This window comes from Lissotriton helveticus, chromosome 2_1 (genome assembly GCF_964261635.1).
Source record: "Lissotriton helveticus chromosome 2_1, aLisHel1.1, whole genome shotgun sequence".
In the NCBI taxonomy this organism is placed as follows: Eukaryota; Metazoa; Chordata; class Amphibia; order Caudata; family Salamandridae; genus Lissotriton; species Lissotriton helveticus.
This window is the reverse complement of record NC_136059.1, coordinates 1,394,276,610-1,394,296,654: the sequence shown is the minus strand read 5'-3', so window position 1 is coordinate 1,394,296,654 and position 20,045 is coordinate 1,394,276,610. Positions and strand designations below refer to the sequence as shown.

General features: G+C 44.9%; 1 protein-coding gene across 1 annotated transcript in view; it reads right to left on the bottom strand.

The window, feature by feature from the left end:
* The window catches only part of PIGG (phosphatidylinositol glycan anchor biosynthesis class G (EMM blood group)), an 809,046-nt gene that overhangs the window by 430,737 nt on the left and 358,264 nt on the right, over nt 1-20,045 (bottom strand). The window contains exon 6 of the mRNA XM_078676334.1: nt 11,573-11,785. Coding sequence (XP_078532460.1) covers nt 11,573-11,785 — 213 coding nt within the window. The remainder of the gene's footprint in view (nt 1-11,572; nt 11,786-20,045) is intronic.

The following is a 20,045-nucleotide window of genomic DNA, read 5'->3' as shown; positions in this document are numbered from 1 at the left end:
GGATGCGTAATGCAAAATAAACAAAAGGCTCGCAAAGGGAGATGCGTCTGTTCCGTGCTCCGGGGGAGAGGATGCTTTGCACCTCAATGCTTGCGCAGAGTAGGGGATGCGTCGTGATCCTTACCGATGCGGGAGTGATGCGTAGATTCTCATCCTGCGGCCCGGTTGCGATGCGCAGGATGGCACCACGATGCGATGCGACAATCCTGGTGTGATGCGAGAAGATGGCGCCCTTGATGCGACGACGATGCGTAGACGCCCTGGCAGACTTGCGACGACTCTGTACTTTGGAGCCGCGACAGGCCCTGCTACACGCTTCTCCGGTGATGCGATGGCGACTCTCTCGATGGCGTCACGCTTCTCCGGTGATGCGTCAGCAGGCAGCTTCGATGAAGACACGCTTTCTGGGAGATGCTGCGGCGGCACGCTTCTCCGGCAATGCGACGATCTCCGCTGCAGCGGCGACACGCTTCTTCTCGTTGCGTCGCCCTGTCAGCTCCCAGAGACACGCGGGCTTCTGCAGTTAGAATTCCCAGCAAGGAAATTTAGGGGGGAGCAGGAGATGAAGTCTTTTGTCCCTGACACTTCAGCAGGAGGCAAGCACAAGTTCAAGCCCTTGGAGAATATTCTGTAGATGATGAAAGTCCTTAAAAAGTTCCTTCTCCTTTCCTTGGCAATAAAGAAACCACGGAGGGCCAACCCAGCAAACAGCACACTGGCTGAGGGGCAGTCCAAACTCCTGCAGCTTCCTTGGTTCTTCGCCTTGGCAAAGGTTCGTTTTGTTCCCAGAAGTGATCTAAAGTTCTTGGGTCTGAGTCCCAATATTTAGGGACTGGCAAGAGGGTGCACTTGCCAAGTCGACATGGCAGTCACAGACTGCACACAGGCCTTGCAATGGCAGGCCTGAGACACACTTTACAAGCTGCTTCTGTGGGTGGCACAACCAGTGCTGCAAGTCCACCAGCAGCATTTGATTTACAAGCCCTGGGCACACATGGTGCACTGTACTAGGGTCTGACAAGTATATCAAATAACCCAATCATGGAATCACTAATTAATACATCAATTTAACATAGGAAGCACTTGCACTGTGGCACTGAATAGCAGTGGCACAGTGCCCAAAGCATATAACCAGCAAAAACATATCAAAAACAGAGGAGGCAATCCGTCACAATGGAAGGGAGACTCAGGCCAATGATGCTAGGTCTAACAGGGACTATCGGGTTTGGTTATGGTAGTTTACAAAACTATTTTTTGCTTGCAGATTGAGGACAGCAGTGTTATAACCATGCTTATGCCTTGTAGAGTCCCCCACTCTTTTGCTTAATGAGAATACTTAAGATGTATGGGCAATTTTAGGAAGTATAGGTCGCTCAAAACGGCACTACTTTTTATGTGTTACGTCTGACTCAGCAGTTGAAGTAGGTACCAAAAATGATAGTAACTGTGATTGTGAGTGCAATGGGGGCAGGAGATGTCCTTTCAAAATATATTTTTTTGCAGTACATAAGGACACCGTACCTAATGCAAACCTTACATTTCCATTAGAAGAACGCACTCCAGAACTCAGCTGGTAACATCCTTGTGTTGCCTCTCAAAAAGAATAAATCTTTGTCACCAAAAAGCCTCAAATGACTCCATTAGTTAAAAGTATACACTGGCTCCCAAGCAGCATTTAGATTTGGTGATTAACAGTAGCCCACATTTACATTTCTTTCAGGTAGTAGGCACCCTAGCTAGAAGGCTTGTTTTTTTTAAGGAATGACTGGTAGAATACCTCTGAAAAATGCAGCAATGTGCAAAAAACCTGAAAACAACTCTTTAACATACCAGCCATAAGGTCGCTGAACGCAAAAATCACAGTTTAGGTGAAAACGACCATTCATCTTATAACACTCTATGAGCAACAGAAAAACAAGGTGACATTGAATAAATGTTTTTCTAATGTTTATTTTTTTCTACATGGGAGTTAATGTCTCAGAGTGTACGTATAATGACTTGGCGAAATGGTGGGCATGGTATACAGAGCCTGTCATTTTCAACGCCAATAGCTCTAACTTTCACATGTGCAAGAACGATTTGCATTGCAAATGCTTGTTTTGTAATGTTTACAGTCTTACACGTTTTAAACAGCAGTCTACCAGAGATCTCCAGAGTCTTACAATGAGTATTGTGCTTGCTGAGTATTGGAGCTGCAATTTACATGTGTCTTCTGTGGTGGTAGCCATCAGTATGTTCTTTACCTTAAAGTGTGTGTGCACTGCTTTGAGATTTTGTTGCACAATATGTCTTCATGCTCATGATATTGACTTTGACAGCACTATTTTTGCTGTGTGTTTTACCACTGTTTCGGAATGTACAGAGTTTATTTGGTAATATGTCACGGTGCTTGCGGCAGGAGCGTGATATTTGCATCAAGGACATGCAGTGGAGTACACATCCAGACGCATTTTACCACAAGGGGAAATTGGCCAGATTCCAGTTGCTGCTGTGGTCTTTTGGGGGTGAGCCTATCTTTGTTTATGATATTTGTCACTGGCAGCCCTCTTAGTTAAATGGCAGTTTAACTGCAGGAGTGCCGTTTGAAAAAGAGGCGCACGTCGTGTATAGCGCGCGCACTCTAACCTTAACGAGCTTCCTTTCATTTTCATCAAAGTTTTGGTTGCTCCATGAGCTGCCACAGGACGTTTTGCATCCCGAGAGCGCCTGAAGCCACCCGGGCCACGCTGCGTGCCGCCGTCTTGAAGTTATTGGCAAATCTTAAGTATCTGACCTTCAGTGCCCTGTGAAGCAATCTTCATCGGAGCTCACTGACGGAGTGAGCATAAGCCACTTTCCTCCACATGTTCCGTTTTCAAGAGGTGGACATTTTCGTCATAAGCTACTTTTAAGTATTTTTGTCTGCCATCTGTCGCTGCGCCATGTACGTGCCGCTTTCCTTTGTCTCTGTGGTGCTGGACAAGTTTTCTGAGCTTATTTATTATGGAACGCTGGCACATCCGAGGAGCTGCAACATGTTTCTTAACCAGTCTCATGGTAAATTACGTGAGTACATTATGTCATGCTGTGTTATTTGGGTCTCACAACTGGATAACAGTGTTCTCCATCAGCATCTTCTGTGGGGGCCACCATGGTTAGATAGAACGGTTATTTGCATTCAAGTTGTGCCTGTCAGCACAGGTTTTTATGTCGGCAGTGAACATCGTGGCACAGATCCAAGTAGTGTGGATCAGATTACCTTGAAGTGAGGCATGGAAGAATTAACAAGATTGTGCTTGTAAGCACCCATCCTCCTTAGATCGGTCTCAGGTGGAACTTTTATGTGACATTTTTGATCAACGAGTTTCAGGTGGGGTGCACTGTAATAGTGTGTGCCCAGAGTAGTACAACTCGGGTGAGAAGGTCGTTCACCGGCGATGGATTACAGGTTTAAAATATTTTTCCAAGAGGAATAGAAAAAGAGTTTGCATTCTTTAGAGTGTATTTTGGAGTAATTTTCATATATAGCATATTGTTTTAGTGATGCCACAGTTTAGGTTTCCTTACATTAGGGAGGTTCTTGTCTTTAAGTGGGTGGTGGTCCCTTACTTGAGGGATGGGGTTGGAGTTTGGCTCCATTGTTACTTTCCTCTTTCTTAGATGTGTTTTGGTCTAGTCTATGTGGGTTGTTTCCCATCTCTCTGTGTTGTAGTTACACTACATTTCTGTGGAACGGAATCGTCCCCTACCTCCTTTGAGCGAAGGCATAGCATGGGCTCCCTGGTCTCTGAACCAGACCCTACCGCGTCCCTGGCAACACGGACTCCTCCCATTTCTCCTCCCTTGCAGGAACCTATCGCAACAGACGAAAGACCGGAAGCACCTGGTTGTGACCCCGGAAATCCCTCCCTCGATACTGACCCGGAACCCGGAAAAGCCGACAGAAGCGAGAGAAGAGCGTTCAAGGCGGCGGACTCGTGGCAGGAGACAGCGTGGGGAGAACCTGAGGCGAAGAGCGGAGGTAGCGTGCTCGAAGGAGAAGAGAAGACCGGAGGCGAAGACGAGGACATCTGGACCGAAGACTGGTGGAGTCCCCAGGAGGTGGCTGGAGAGCGGCCGCAACTCGCGGGAGAGTTGCGGCGGGGCATGTGAGTACCCTGTCTCCTGGCTCCCACGTTGAATTGTATATTGGTGTACATAGAGTGTCCCCTCACTTTGTAGAGCACTATTTGCACTGTATATATTGTATAACCACGTCACGAGCCCGGTAGTATAGAGAACCCCACACCTACCCCTCACCACGTCCACCCTCTTCCTTCCCGCTCTTTCATATTCCAATTCCTACCCTTACCTTACCGTCCCGTCCCGTCCCTCACGCTCGCTTTACCCTCCACACCCCCTGGTGTTGGTGACAGCACTCAGGCAGTCCTACATTCGAGGACTAATCGCCCTGTTATTTCTCTCTCCTTTATATACCTCGGAGGACCACCGGAACCTACCTGGAGAAGAAGGATCTACTCCAGAGACGTCCAGCCTAGCAGAGTCCTTCACGGATCTTCCCCCTCCCGACATCTCGACGTCTCCACTCCAAGGAACATTCCCTTCATCCCAACCCTACGCTTCTTTACCTTCCAAACCCCTGACTTTGTGAAAAACAATAAATTAAGCTACGTCATAGCTCAATACATCCGGCCTCCACGCCTGTTATTCCGGTCCGCCCGAACCCCTAGCCCACAGTTTCATATTGTGTTTTGTTTACGGTGTGTAAGTCGCCTTGCGCTACACAGTTTTGGACTGTTCTGTGTGTAAGTTGCCATGTGCTACATGTCTAGTCATGTCGGTGTGTAAGTTGACATGAGCTACACGTCTTGTCAGTGTGCATGTCGTTGTGCCCTACACTTCTTGTTTGTCTAGTGTGTAAGCTACCTTGTTCCACACGTGTTGTTGAGTGTGTAAGTCACCTTGCGCTTCATGTTCTGTACATAATGGTGTGGTGCTACATGTGTACTTTGGTTTCACACCCTCACACAGGGTTGGTCTTATGGGTCAAGTCGCCATTCACATTTAGTGTTCACCTTTCTACAGTTGTGGGTCATGGGTGTTTGTCTAGGGGTGTGGTCCACCCTTTGCCACATTTTACGAATTTTTCTAGATTGTTTTATTGGGTAGGTTGGGTAATATTGCTTGTCAATTTATTTATTGTTGCTTGTCAGTATATTTAACCTTCCTTTCAGGTTACATAGTCTCTCGCGAAGTTGTATTTTAGGTTGCTTACCTGAGTCTTGAACTTTTTCTCTACTTTTGTATAAGATTGTGTATAGTTCCTCCCATGTTTCATAGCTCCTGTCATTTTTCATTTAAAAGGAGGGGGATATGTTATATCCTGCTTATTACTCATATGTTTCCCAGTTTACCTTTCTCTTAGCTGCTCAGCCAGTATGAGTGTTGACAGTGGAATGTTGGTGTGACTGTGATACTTGGAATGCTTGGGTGCCTGTGTGGATAAGTGTTGACAGTTGGAAGATGGTCTGAGCAGCAGGCAGGCAGCTCCTGGTAGGGTTGGCACATTAGGATCACCAGGCTTATGGACTGATGTACATATTTACCTTCCTGCAACTTGAAGTCAATAAAGAAATAATTGAAATACAACTTGGCTACGTCTGGTAGGCTACAACAAAGTGCAAAAACTGAATACTTTTCCCGCAGCCCGAAACAACTGATGTAATTAACTTTACTTGGATCGTCCTCAGAAAAATAAGCAAAAACTGTAGCTGGGACAAAGCTTACTTGCTAGTTTAGGGCCGGGGCTTTGCAGAAGTGATCACGTTGCTCCAGACTTGGCTTCTTTGTACTGCTCCCTAACAGAAAGAGGATGCTTTTTAGATTTCTTTCAGTTCTTTCAGTTCTATTGTACTGTCTCAATTGGTATGAATTTATTCTTTTACTGACATATTAGGAGTTGTTTTTTTCTCTCTCGAGTTCCTAGAGTCAGACAGTCAACAGTTAGTGGGCGTGCCTTTTCTGGGGTCACTGCCACTGATGGACCTTGTTCTCACTGGCCATTCACTCAGAGGCCTTCTTAAGTTGAGGTGAGTATTAAAGTCCTGGATTTTCCTCTATCACTGGACGGGCAAACTGCCGTACGTAGTCACCTCCTTTTGGCACCTTGATAGTGAGCACCAAACTATCCCTTGGATGGACACTGCACTTTATAAAACAACAAATAAAAAATCTTAAATTGAGTTTTAAGAATTTGAGCTAGAAACTGGGTTGTTGGTTGACTGGTGTAAGCCATGGTCAAGCAGCAACCACAATCCAAGTCAGGGTAAGGCACAAGCAAACCTCAAATGAATCTGTGCTTACCCTCTGGTAGCTTGGCACAGAGCAGTAAGGCTTAACTTGAAGGCAAGGTGTAAAGTATTTGTGTAACACTTCATAGAGTAAAACTGTGGAAACAGTACATACAAAACATTCTCCACCAGGTTTAGAAAAATAGAGTAGATTTTCATAAATAAAATAAGATCAAAACGACAAAAATCTAATCAGTGAAACTGGAGATATTGAACTACAAATTTTCCAGGTGAGCTAGGGTCAACAAAGGATAGCTGATTGCGCTGGACCGGGACAAAATCACAAGTTCAGGTCGACTGCAATGGAGTAAGGGCTCGCTAACAGAGACCGATTTAGGCATGCTGAACAAAGTGCCTTAAATCCTGGTTGCACAGTGGACCTGAAGCGAAAAAAGCGAAGTGCAATCGAAGTGATGCGCCAGCTCTGAGGAGCTCAGAGGCGCTGCAAGGCTGCGATGCGGAGGCCGGTGTCGTCGTTCAGCTGCCATCAACAAGAGATGCGCAGACTTGGGTCTGAGATGCACCACGCCATCAGTGATGTGTCAGTTCGGTAGATGTGATGGTAATGCGGATCTTCTGCGCCGGGTACAATCCAAGCAGCAGTGACAATGTGTCGGCTCTGCTCGAGGATTCGCCGCTCTGCTTAGGAGATGGATAGACGACATGATGTGCTGCTCAGCAGAGACGATAAATTAGTGTAGCTAGTAAGCACCTTAGGCCCACTTGAAAGGGTCCAGGACAGACTCACGAATAGCAGAGTCCAGGAGTAGATACGAGGTTGATGGAAGCCTGTTATACTCCTAAGTCTTCAGATCAGGAGGCCAGCCACTTAGCCCTTACAGTCACTTTGGCTTCTGGGTTCAAGAGATGCAGGTCCAGTCCTTCTCACCCAAGATAGAGGTCAGCACAGAAAAAACAGGAGTCCAGCAGAGAAGCGGTCGAGCAGAGTGGCAGTCCTTTCAGCAGCACAGCAGACCTTGTTGCTGGCAGAGTATGCACAGGTCCCAGAAGTGTACTGAGTTGGTGGTGGCTGAGGTCCTTCTTTTATACAAAGTTGTGCGTTTGAAGTGAGGAAAAGCTTCTAGAGGCATGCCTTTGAAGAGCAAAGATGCCCTGCCCTGCCAGCCGCAGCTCCAGACTAACTACATGGGGTATGCAGCCCTTTACATGGGGATAGGGCACACCCTAATCAGGTGTAAGTGAGGCTGATCCCAGCTCCTCCCTCCCATCCTGTAAGTGGCAGCCCACTCAGTCACACCTAAGCTCCCATTGTGTGGGGCTGTCTAGGAGATATACACAAAGCACAACTGCCAACTACACCCAAGCATGTGACCAGAGTCAGGCTGCAGGCACCACATGACTAAGGGAAGAAAACGCAAACTTTCTAACAGTAGAATTTTGAGAATTGTAATTTAAAATCTAACTTCATCATAATTTAGGATTTAAATTAGTATTCCAGAGACACCAGACATGAACCAGTTGTATCTTCCCATTTGGAAATTATATGTATAAAATGTAAAAAGATAATCCCAACGTTATCCTATTGGAGATATAGGCCTTGGATTACTGAAAAACAAATTCAAGAGTTTTCCATTACCAGGACATGTAAAACTTAAAAGCACATGTCCTGCTTTTTGAGTACATTGTACCCTGACCTCTGGGCTGTTCAGGGTCTACACTAAGGGTGGCTCGTATGTATTAAAAAGGAAGGTTTGGGCCTAACAAATGGTGTATTATGCCAGGTCAACATGGAAGTTTAAAACTGCGCACACAGGCTCTGCAATAGCAGGCATGAGAAATGTATAAGGCACTACTTAAGTGGGTGGCACAGTCAGTGCTGCAGGCCCGCTAGTAGCATTTAATTTACAGGCCCTGGGCACTTACTAGGCATTTATAAGTTAACTAAATATGGCAATTGGTTGTATGCCGATTATACAAAGTTTTAAGGAGAGAAAACAAATTCTGATATCTCTCTGCACCGTTGGATGTGAACCTTTCAATATTCAGATTGTACCAATGTGCAGATCTCAAGATTTGCCGGGCCAGGTGGCTCAGTGGACTAATGCCTCCACTGCAGGGGCCTGTGTTCGACCTTATGGTCACAGGTTCAAATCCCAGCGGGTCCACTCAGCCTTTCATCCATCTGAGGTTGATAAAATGAGTACCATTGAGTTGGGTAACAAGAAACATTTGTTATTCAGTGCCAAGATACTTACAGGTTGACGTGTTCTTAGTAAGGACCAGATGAATAGATGCTACAGGACGGAAGGGGGCTGGGTCAGTCAGGAATCTGCGGTTAGATAGAGTATCCAGCAGAGACAGCGTTACTAAAGTTAAGTAATTGTTCTTCTGGTAGATACTTATAACCACAGATTCCTCACCTAGTGAATATATACCAAAGCAGTACCTCCACTGGTGGTGGGTCTGTAGAATGGCTCAGTCCAGGAACTCATGCAGGACAGACCAGGAAAAATGCCTCTCCTGTCTGACCTGGCTATCCAGGCACTAGTGCTTCATAAATGTGTGGAGTAATGCCAAATTAGCAGCCTTGCAAATGTCCAAGGTTGGCACACCACGCATCAGCTGTTTCATGACCAGTCCATAACAGACCTTGAAACACAAGACAATACATCTGGAGATGCTTTTCCCGGTTTCCCCCCAGAGAACCCTACAAAGATTGCCCACTCAATGTTTGGTGCAGTCAATGAAAAAGCTTAGAGCGCTCCTTGGGTCGAAAAAATCTTTCTTCTTCTTTAGATGGGTGAGGAAGAATGCTGACAGGGTGATAGAGACTGCCCAATGTGGAAAGGTATGACAACCTTCGGGAATATATACTGTTTGTTTGGTAGGTCAGTGGGTCCCCATAAGAGTCTTTGTAAGCAACGTACATGACAGAGGATTTAAATTGTTTGCTAGAGTGTCAGTGACAGACTGCATTAAACTAAAAAAGTGAGTGAGAGACTGCCATCCAGTTATTACATCAGAGCGAGGTCTCTCACCCAGGCCCTGAATCCACAGCCTGACAATCCTGGATGCGCACAGCCTATGGCTTTGTGCAGCAGGTCATACTCAGCCAGCCCTGCGCCTCATCCTCCTTGGGCCGACAACCCTACTGTGCCCAAGCTTTACCTGCACAATCCTCTGACATGGGTTTCAGACTCCTAATGTAAATTACATTTAGCCATGAACATCTGGGGTAGTCCAGTGGGCCTTGGTTCCAGCCTGGCCCTGTTCCCTGACCCTCTACCTGTTTCCAGATACCCACTGTGTATGGCCTTCAGCTTTGTACCGCAGAGTGCCGGGAGCAGGGCTTGAACTTTGACCAGGACCAAACATCAGTTCTCAAAATTGTTTTAGAATGTACAGTATTGAGATTCCTACTCAGTTATCAACAGTGGTTATTAGTTGCTTCAGACAGACAAATCTGGAGGCACAGTAGGGTAGAAGGAGAATTTCGATTCCATGGTACATCATAGACTGAACTATACAAAAAGGTCAGCACCTTCCTTCAGATATTATTCGAAAGTTAAGATTTTCTTTTAAATCGATGTCTAAATGTTTAAAGGTTGACCCCCTCAGATCTGCCCAAGGCTTAAATAGAACTCTCAAATGTAAGAGATAGCAAAAGATTATTGAATAGTGGCAATACAGGTGACAGTTTTCATTTTTGGCCAACTAAATGCCCCATTTCTTATCAAGCCGCATTAGTGGATGATACCACGTGAACCAGCAAGTGAGGTGAACACTTTCAGATTGTTCTTACTGTTTGAAGTGGGTCATAATATCTCTCTCTGAAACTAGATGTGGGATATGTGGTGGAGGATGGAACCAATATAGCCTGAAAGTAGTGTGTGCATCAAAGAAGTACAGCTCAAAATCTGAGATCATGAATCAAATTCTATTGCAAGGCAAACCTCCCAACATACACAGGGTTGCTTATCAGCCGGTATCAGTATAGTCAGATTAGAAGTGTGCAAACAAAGCCCTGGTTAATGGGATCAGTACATTAACAAACAAGAACAGAAATTTCGGCAGTACCACCATTATATTAGGTGAATTCTCCCTGTTGTAGGGGACCATGTCAATCCGTCTACTTGAGTGACCAGATTCTCCATCACTGGGCACCAGTAATCAGAAATCACCCCTGTTTTCTTCCCATAAATCTTAATCCTTAAGTATTTAGCAAACTTGGTGAAGCAGCAAACTGGATACTCTCGCTTTACCTAGTGAGGCCGAGATGTGTGAAACCATCTGATATTTTTTTCAATTAATCTTCCTTCCAGATAACTATGAACATCTATTTCTCGTATTATGGGAGGAAGAGTTGTCTCAAAGGACCCGATTACGAGTTTGGCATAGCGGCGCTGTGTCCGCCACACCGTCGCATCGCCAAACCTGTGGTCAGGCCACCTGCTTGATTACAAGTATTTCTCATGTCTCGCGGGCTTTTTTTTATGTTCCCACATTGGTGCCCTGAAAATAGGCACCGCAATAGAAACGCCCAAAACAAATTCCTGCACAGCATGGACTGTAAAGTGGAACGGGGCGCATGCACACAGGGGGGCACATGTGCCCCACTGCATGCACCCCATGGTTCAGAGGCACAAGGGGCCGTTTCCTTTCCCGAACGGTTTTCATGGAGGAGGAACCGCCATGATAACTGTGGCGGAGAGAAAACTCTGCAACACCGTGGCGGAGAGGAAACTCAGCAACACCACCAGGTAACGGCGGTTCCTGGCGCTACGGTGGGGTAATGGCAGTCTGACTGCCCTAACTGTAATAGGGAGGTCGGAAGACCACCACCACCGCGCCCCCATGAGATTGATGGTCTCTGGACCACCAGACATGCATTAGAGCCCAAAGTGTTTCATAAATTAGAGAATGGTGTCTGCATGTCTGCATATATCATGCCAATACCCCCTAGTTGGGGAATATTCATAAGGTGAGGAATCCACAAGCAGATGTATCCATCAGAAAGTGATCCACCTGTTCTTGTAGCCAGCAAGCCAACAGCTCCACTGAAGCAGCAAACAGTAAAGATGAGAAAGGGTGCCCCGGTGTATTCCAAATCCCTAGATAGATGCTAAAACTAACACTTTTAAAATGTTCTTAAGTTGAGTGGGAGTGTTGAAAGAGGGCTCAGTCAGATTGCTAACACACCCTACTGCTGCAAAATAAATATTTATGACCAACGCAAATAACTAGTCTTGAAGAAATTTATCAGCAGGTATAAATGGACTCACCTTTTTCATATGTAGGTATGTTTTCTTGCAGTAGTTTGCTCAGTTGGAAACCATTTAAATGTAGGAAATGCAGCTGTTCTCTCATTGATCTGCCTTCTATAACAGGAAGTAATACATTTCCCAAATTGCTTCTTGGAATTGGCAGTCCAAGACCTACTGCCAATGTAGGAGTAACATCAGTCTGGGGTACAGTGTCTATAGCTTTTTGGAAGTCTGGAAAAAAGAAGTTACGTTTACTAAAAGTATCTGATCATCCCAGCTAAAGAGACTAGTAAAAGTGAGATTGTTGACAATGTATGGCTAAGACATACCTAGGGTGAACACAGTCCATAGTTACAAGCCACAGAAAGAGTCCTGCTTGCACCATGTCCAAATTCTCTGAGCGAAACTGAGTATTTAAGTCTATGGCTGTCAGTGAAGTTGAATAATCTTGAGCCTAAGAGCAGGTCCACCATCACAAGTCAGTATCACTTACTAGATAACATCAAGGACAAACTGACACACACACATACACACACACACACACACACGGACACGGATACACACACAGACACACATGCCATGAATAGAACAACTTCCTTATGAATGGTGCTGCACGGCTGTGATGGGGAGTCGTGCATCGTTTAGGGGCAAATTCACTCATTTTGATCATTAAGCAGTTGTTGACTCTTCTGTTTTGTACTCTTAAAGCTGACCCTAGTGGAAGAGATCACCTGCATTCTCCCCTATATGGTCTGAAAGTTAAGCATCATATTTCTATTCCCTGTTTTATCATTTGTAGATATGGAGCTTGCTTAAACTAAAACAAGAAGGTATTGGACACAAGGAAACTTCACTAAAAGGTCAAGCACTAAACAAGCACTGGTGTAATGCAATTTTTGCTCTGAAAGTTTTGCCTTACAAATCAGTTATTACAATAAGATCAGGTCTTGTGTATCTAGCATGTATCGTAAGGGCTTTAGTCGGAGTAAATAATGTAAGGACATGGGCCTGGAAATATTGCTAGAAGATTTATGCACCTCTAACAGACCAAGGAAAAGAATACAACAATCATAATGACAACCTTAAAGAGCTTTGTATAACGTAGCCTGCTCATGTGGCACTCGAAAAAAACTGTGGATTAAGAGAATACCAAGCAAGTGAAACACAACAGACATAACTCATTAACTCAATGGGCACCAGATCAAAGCGCCCTTTTTCTTTTTTTAGGAACAACGCAAAGTCTTATGGGCAAATATTATTGCTAAGAAAATAAGAGTGATAGAGGGTAAGTGAGAGTTTTCATCAAAGATCTGCAAGTGGACCACGCATGTTGGTATAGAGCCAAAGACCAGTTTTAAAAGGAAAGGCAAGTAGCAGCACGGGTAGCAATGGGGGAATACTCAACAAGTAAGTGTAGGAAAGAACCTAAGCACATCAAGTCAAGGTGAAGACTGCCATATACAGAAAAGTTAGTGGCCGGACTCAGCAGCGAAGGTGAAAAGCCGGTGACAGAGCTGCATTAAAATCAGGAACTGGCTTTTGTTCTATTTTTTTTATTTTTTTAATGAAGGGATAAGCAGAAAGGGGATCTTCATGGCTGTTTATTTTTTTCACCCTCTAGGCCATTACAGTAACAGAATCTCCTCCTGTTTCTACACATATTGAGCAACAGCATTTAAAAAACCCTTAAGAATTACATTAATTTGATTCTACTATTTTTTTGCAACAAATTAGCCACTGCTTTTTGATGTGTTTAATTTTGTGCTGCAGGTTTGACTTTTATTCTTGTGTTTGAATACCTAGTATCAGTTTCATATGACAGAACACTAAACCAAGAATTTAAATGGCTTGTGAGAACTGGGATGGTGTAACCTTGTGCTATAAGAAATAAAATATCCTCTGCTTTATGCTAAAAGGATAGAGCAAGTCAAAGTCATACCCATGACTGTACAAATGCACTCCGCCTTCGCCATGTTTCTTTATGCGGTCAAATAACTCCTCAGTGCCTGCAATATCCTCATAGTGTATGGCACGAGAGAAACGATCTCATATATAATTATGCCATTTTGTAAAACGTCTGTTTGGTTGTAATATACACTGTTTGTGGATCTATTATCAAGCTGCACTTAAGAGGTAAATAAATATTCATGGAAGCATCTTAAGAAACAGTTCAACTTAAGAGTAGCATTTAGTACGAAATGGCTACTTAACTGAAGGAGCCGTTTTGCATCTTGAAGAGCTTTCCTGAATTCACCTACTGTGCATTATTCCGCCATCCAGTGGTTAGGTCTGCAATTGTGTCGCCTTCTCTCTCATTCTTTTTTTTTGCCGTGGCTGTCGACCACCATTTCGTGATTTGCCCATCGCCCCAAGATATCAGACATGTGCTCCGGATGTTCCTGAATGTGGTAGCCATCATAAGATTATTTTTTTTCCCTTGTGGATCTTTGAACTTCCCTTTCTTTCTGATGCATTGTTGCCCTCATGAAGTCAAAACGGGGGACACTGTTCCAGAGGAGTGGTACAGCGTGTTACCCACTCACTAAGAAAGGAGGGAAGAAGGAAGGGATCCTAGGCCTAGAGCCCTCTAGTAAGAGGCAAGAGCAAGTCTTGCCTCTTGTTGCCCTCACACACCCCAAAGCATGTCATGCTTCATTATCGGGCGTTTGCTCCTCGTTGGGCCGGCGCTGTAATGCCCTATGTGTCCCCAGAAGGGTCACTTAAGCGGAGATCTTTTGAGAACTGCCGTTTGATGCATGCGGGTGTGTGAGGTGAGTCCTATGTGTAGGGTGTTGAAGTGCAAGCAATGGTTTCAAACTGACTAAGGGTTACCAGAAAAGGTGTGTTTAAAGTGACGGTACCCTTGTCAGAGTAAAAAAAACTGTAGGTTAAATGTTACCCCAATAGGCATAATGTGCCCAGGTAACTAGAAGGTAAAAAATAATTGCCAAAATTGACCGTGCTTTCCTTAATACCCAACCCTCGTCCAACCCTCAACACCCCCAGGATACTACACCTAATCCCCCCCTTGAAAACTCCCATGACACCCTCACCCATCCTCCCCTCTCATGCCCCCCGGAACCCCCTCTACTATCACTCCGCTTAAAAACAACGCCTCTTGGCTTACTTTCCACTTCGTTTCTGAAAGGGAAGTCTACAACATCCTATCAAAACTCAAACCATCCGCACACACTAAAGACCCTCTCCCCTCCTCACGATCTCAAACACATCATTGTCCCCTACTGGACCACCATCATTAATGCCTACCTCTCAACAGGGAACGACGAACACATTGACACATTCAACCTACTTGACCCCCTTCAATCTGGCTTCCACAAAGGTTGTAGCACAGAAACTGCGCTGCTCAACATAGTCGATGACATACACCTTGCCCTGGACAAGGGGGAGACTTACCTACTCATCCTTCTAGACCTCACCGCTGCTTTTGACACAGTGTACCACCCGACCTTACTCAATATACCCAAGGATCGCTTTGGCCTGAATGGCACTTTCCTTAACTGGTTCACCTCCTACTTCCAACACAGAACATGACAAATTAAAATTCAAAACTGTCTCTCTAGGCCAACTCCTGTCTCCCTTGGTGTACCGCAAGGATCCATCCTCTCTCCTGCTCTTTTCAACCTCTTTATGGAACCCCTCACCTTGAGACTCAAACAAGCCAAAATCAATTATCATCTGTACGCTGATGACACTTAACTGTACTATAAAGTAAAATCCCATTCTGACATCCTACACCTCAACTCAGCACTAACCAAGATCCAAACCTGGTTCCACAGCAACCATTTTAGACTCAACCCTAGCAAAACTGAGATTACCCTCTTCTCGCCCAAAAATAACCCTCTTCCCATTCAATCATGGATTGCGGATCTCAAAGCCCTAAACTGCCCTCTCTCCCTCGCAGAATCTGTCAAATCACTTGGCATCACCATTTGTAATAATCTAACTCTTAACTCCTATATTAAAAACTCAGCAAACAGTGCACTTTTCACACCCCGGCATCTCAAAAAAATCAAACCCTTTATTCCGGCTGAAGAGTTATTACCCAATCACTGGTCCTTTCCAAAATCGACTACGGAAATGCTCTTTTCTCTGGTACCCCCAAAATCCATCTTGCCCCCATCAAATCCGTCCTCAACCTCGCAGCCAGACTCACCACAAACTGTAAGCGTTTCGACCACATCTCACCCGCCCTCAAGGTCCTCAAATGGCTCCCCATTGAAGGTAGATCCTCCTACAAAATTGCCTGTATCACACACAAAGCCCTCTATCGGAAGACTCCATCCTACCTATCAACTAAACTGAAAAAAGCTGTCTGCACCCGAACTCTGAGAAGCACCAACTCTCCTCCTCATACCCCCTCTCCTCAAAAAAAGCTCCTCTCAATCCCGCTCCTTCTCTGGCAAGGCCCCAACCATCTGGAACAACCTCCCAAAAGACCTTCGCTGCAACCCCTCCTATGCCAACTTTAAAAGAAACCTTAAAATACTCTTCCTCACTAAATATTGGGGAATGTAGCCCCCTTCTCTCCTTTCTGTACATTTATTTCCTGCATCGCTTTGCTGCTTTTTTGAGTCCTCCTTGCACACTGTAAAATAGCTATCTACTACAACATTTTTGTTTCTTTTAATTGACGTACTGCTTATATGATTTGTACTCCTCACAGTATGTACTCCAAATGGTTCCTCTAATCTGTATCTAACCAACTATGGAATTTGTTTTTTTGTACTCTGATACTGATGCTTTCCTGTGTATTACCCCTGTTATGTAAAGCGCTGATACCCTTGGGTGGAGCTAGCGCTATATAAAACCTTCAAAATAAATAAACATGTTTCGCGCCTGTGTTGTAACAGGGATCCGTGGCGCTTCATCAGGACCAGAAAAACATGATGTGGTGTGATGTGCATGTGAGTAGTGAGTAAAAGGGATAAAAACCCTCTATAAGATCAGGGTAGGCCAAAACTGTGAGCCCTACAGTGTACACTTTCAGGCAGGCATATGGACGGGGTAGGTGCTAATGAGCCGGCACCCGATCTAAACTCCCGGTAAGGTGCGGGTACCCTGGGAAACTAGCCCTTGGAGCACTTCTCTTCCTTTCATTAGGTAACGATCAGGAGAGTTATCAAATAATTGTAGCCTAACTGTAGGGTTTACTGTTTTGGCCTGCCCTGATCTTATAGAGGGTTTTTATTCCTTTTGCCTTTTGCCTGACTAGGTGCAAATACCGGCACCTATTACCCGGGGAGGGGGACAAATCCGGGAGACTTCCGACATGGCTGCTGAAGCGGGAAGACCATTTTTTGGTAGTTTATAAAAGAGCAGGCAAGTTGTACCGACTGCGATTGGGAGGTTTTTAGATAATTTACTACTCCAGCTCCTTACTAAAGTGCAGAGTAAAGGTCTTAGAGAGGCACTCAGGCTCGAAGATTTACAAGAAGCTGTGAAGAGCATGGCCCGCTGCAAGGCCCCGGATGGGCTTCCGGTGGAATTTCATCTGACATTTACTAACCCTTTGTTGCCACGCTTGCTGGACACCCTCCATGAATCCAGGCATGCAGGTGTCCTACCGCCCTTGAAGCAGGAGGCCCAGATCATCATGCTACTCAAGCCAGGCAGGGACCCGCTGGATCCCGGTTTGCACCGTCCCTTATACATGCTGGGAGTGGACACAAAAATATTGGCTAAGTCCTTGGCGATGCGCCTGGGCCATGTGGTGACCCATCTGGTCCATGAAGACCAGTGTGGGTTGATTCCGGGCTGAGGGACACACAGGAATCTGCTGCAACTTTCCCACCTCATTTACTCAGTGGTAGGTGTCAATATGCCAGTGGCGGTGGTCGCCTAGGACATCGAAAAGACATTTGATACCCTAAGCTGGGACTACCTTTGGGAAGTCCTGAGCAGGATGGGACTGGGCCCGGAGTTCATCTCCTGGGTCCAGCTACTTTTTGGCTGACCAATGGCATATGTCCACAATGGGAGTGTGGTATCCGATGGCATCCTTATAGAGAGGGGCATGAGGCAGTGGAGCCTGCTGGCACCGCTCTTTTTTGCTCTGGCAATGGAGCCCATGGCGATACAGTTGCAATGCGATATGGCCCAGTGGGGCATTTTGGTGGGGGGACACGATCAAATTGTCTCCTTATATGCCGACAACACGTTATTCTGTTTGCGCCCGGGAGAGGTCAGTACTCGTGCTCTTGAAAATGCTCTCCTCCTTTGGGATGATCACTGGCTTACATGTTAACCGGCAGAGGTTGGTTCTCTTCTTGCTGATAGGACTAGTTGGGGCAGATGCTGTTGCTCTCCCTGTGATGGACCTCCAGTGGGAGTGTGACCACTTTCGGTATTTAGGTATACAGGTCATCATACGGCTGAGGCTAACTATGCACTAAATATAGGAGCAGTCATTGTGGATCTGGACGTCTCCATTCAATTCTGGAACCCCCCCCCTCTCTATTATAGGAAGAGTGGCCCTGACAAGAGGAGACAGGTGTTCTCGGAAACTTGCACAGGAACAGAAGTTACACCCCCTCAGAGATACTTAGGAAACCGATTTTAATCAAGTCTCCAACAGACCCCCGAGGGGCAGGGGGAAGTGGATAAAATAACAAATAAGAAGATACTGTCCTGGAATTCTGGCTTCCGTTCTTTCTTCCTCTATGTTCCCAACTCGCTCTTGGAAAAATTGTGTAGACGGAAATTTAAGAAACTAAAAACACGAGAGGTACTGTCACTCCTATTCTACTTTACTTAACTTTCCTAACAACACCACTCTTTTTTTTCTAATTCTTACCTACCCAAGCTTCCTGGATACTGAGCCTCTCTTCTATTCTTTTCTTCATTGTACTGTTGCACAAAATGCTTCCATCTGTGTGACTTATGAGTGAGCTCTCTAAAAGAGACTAATACACAAGTTATTTATTATTCTTCCCTTCTCTATCTGGTTCACTTCTACTATTCTTTTCTTTATGTGGCCTACCTCTAACTTCTCTATTGATCTCCTATTCTTTTTCTCCTTCTTAGTAGTTTTCTAGATTCACTGAAAAATGTTATCCTTTTCCAAAGTTCTGTTTATAACATTAATAATAATTTATTTCTTATTTCCTTACAGTGAACTCAACAGGTTACATTTCAAGTTAAGTCTTTCGTCTTTCTATATATTTCCATGTACAAATATTTACATCAATCTTATAATTATATCTGTTGAATTGCACATTGTAGCTCTCGGTAATTAAATGGCATAACATTTAGCTGCAAGACTGTTTCCTTGTCTTTAGAAGACCTGCCGACGGCAGACTCTTTCTCTCTTGTAGACTTTCCTGTAGACTCTTCTATGGACGCTGGAATGGAGGTAGGAGGAGTCCTGACAAGAACTACACTCCCACCTGACTCGTTGGTTTTTTAGGCACTGCGCAGACTCGAGGACAACAGGGGTAGGAATTACCTAGACCTGACGGGTAACAGGACGGGACTGAAACGCGAGCTAAAACTGATGGTTTTACTTGGGAAATTCGACAATTCACTACAGAGCACTGGGACAGAGAACTGGTGAGAAAACTGCTTCAGTAAAGTGTGCAGTTCAAAGGAACCACGCGCTTCACCTGGATTCCTATTGCTCACAAGACCTTTAACTAGACTGCGCATCTGTAGAAGATGAGACAGCCATCTTGGAGTTTCTCCGCTGCCAACACTCGCTCCAGGTACACTTTCCTAGTTGACCTTTACTTCTCTTAAAGGTTTTACGTGCCAGTACTGTGAAAATCATTTCCACTGCTTGATGTGGGGTTCTGATAATACCCTCCAACAAAGGAGGTCCTTCCGGTCATGGTTTTGTTGGAAAGTGTTGGTGAAAAGATTTCATCAGCCTAGAGGCATGAACATCTGATTCCAACTCACAGGAACACTCCTCTGGACCATAGCCCTTCCAGTCCACTAGATAGTAAAGTTTCTTCTTTACTCTTTTGGAATCTAAAATCTCTTTCACTTCAAATTCCAGACCTGATTCAAGCTAAATGGGTTTAAGAGGTGAATTGTTTCTCAATTCAGGTGATGCCTTCTTTTTTTTTCTCATTTCTTTTTATTGGTATTTTCAAAATATAACAAAATCAATAAGAAACCAAACAGATCATCATGTTACCACATCCCACATCCTGGCATAGCATACATTTGTTCTCAGAATACAGATATACCATCAATGTGTTTCCAAAGCAGTAGTGTCTCCGGAATTAACCAGCACATATATGTTCATTCATACAGTTGCATTGTTTTTCAGATATGCAACCAAGAATGACCAATAGTCTCTAGGACGTGATCTCATCGGCAGCTCCTCTTCGTAGGTGAGCAGAGTTTCGTGGCAATGCGCCATGTCTTGAATCCATTGGTTTGTTTGCGGTACAGTTTTGCTATCCCAAACTAGTGAAATGCGTCTTTTCGCTAATAAGATCGCAATTAGACAAAATTTCCGCTTTGC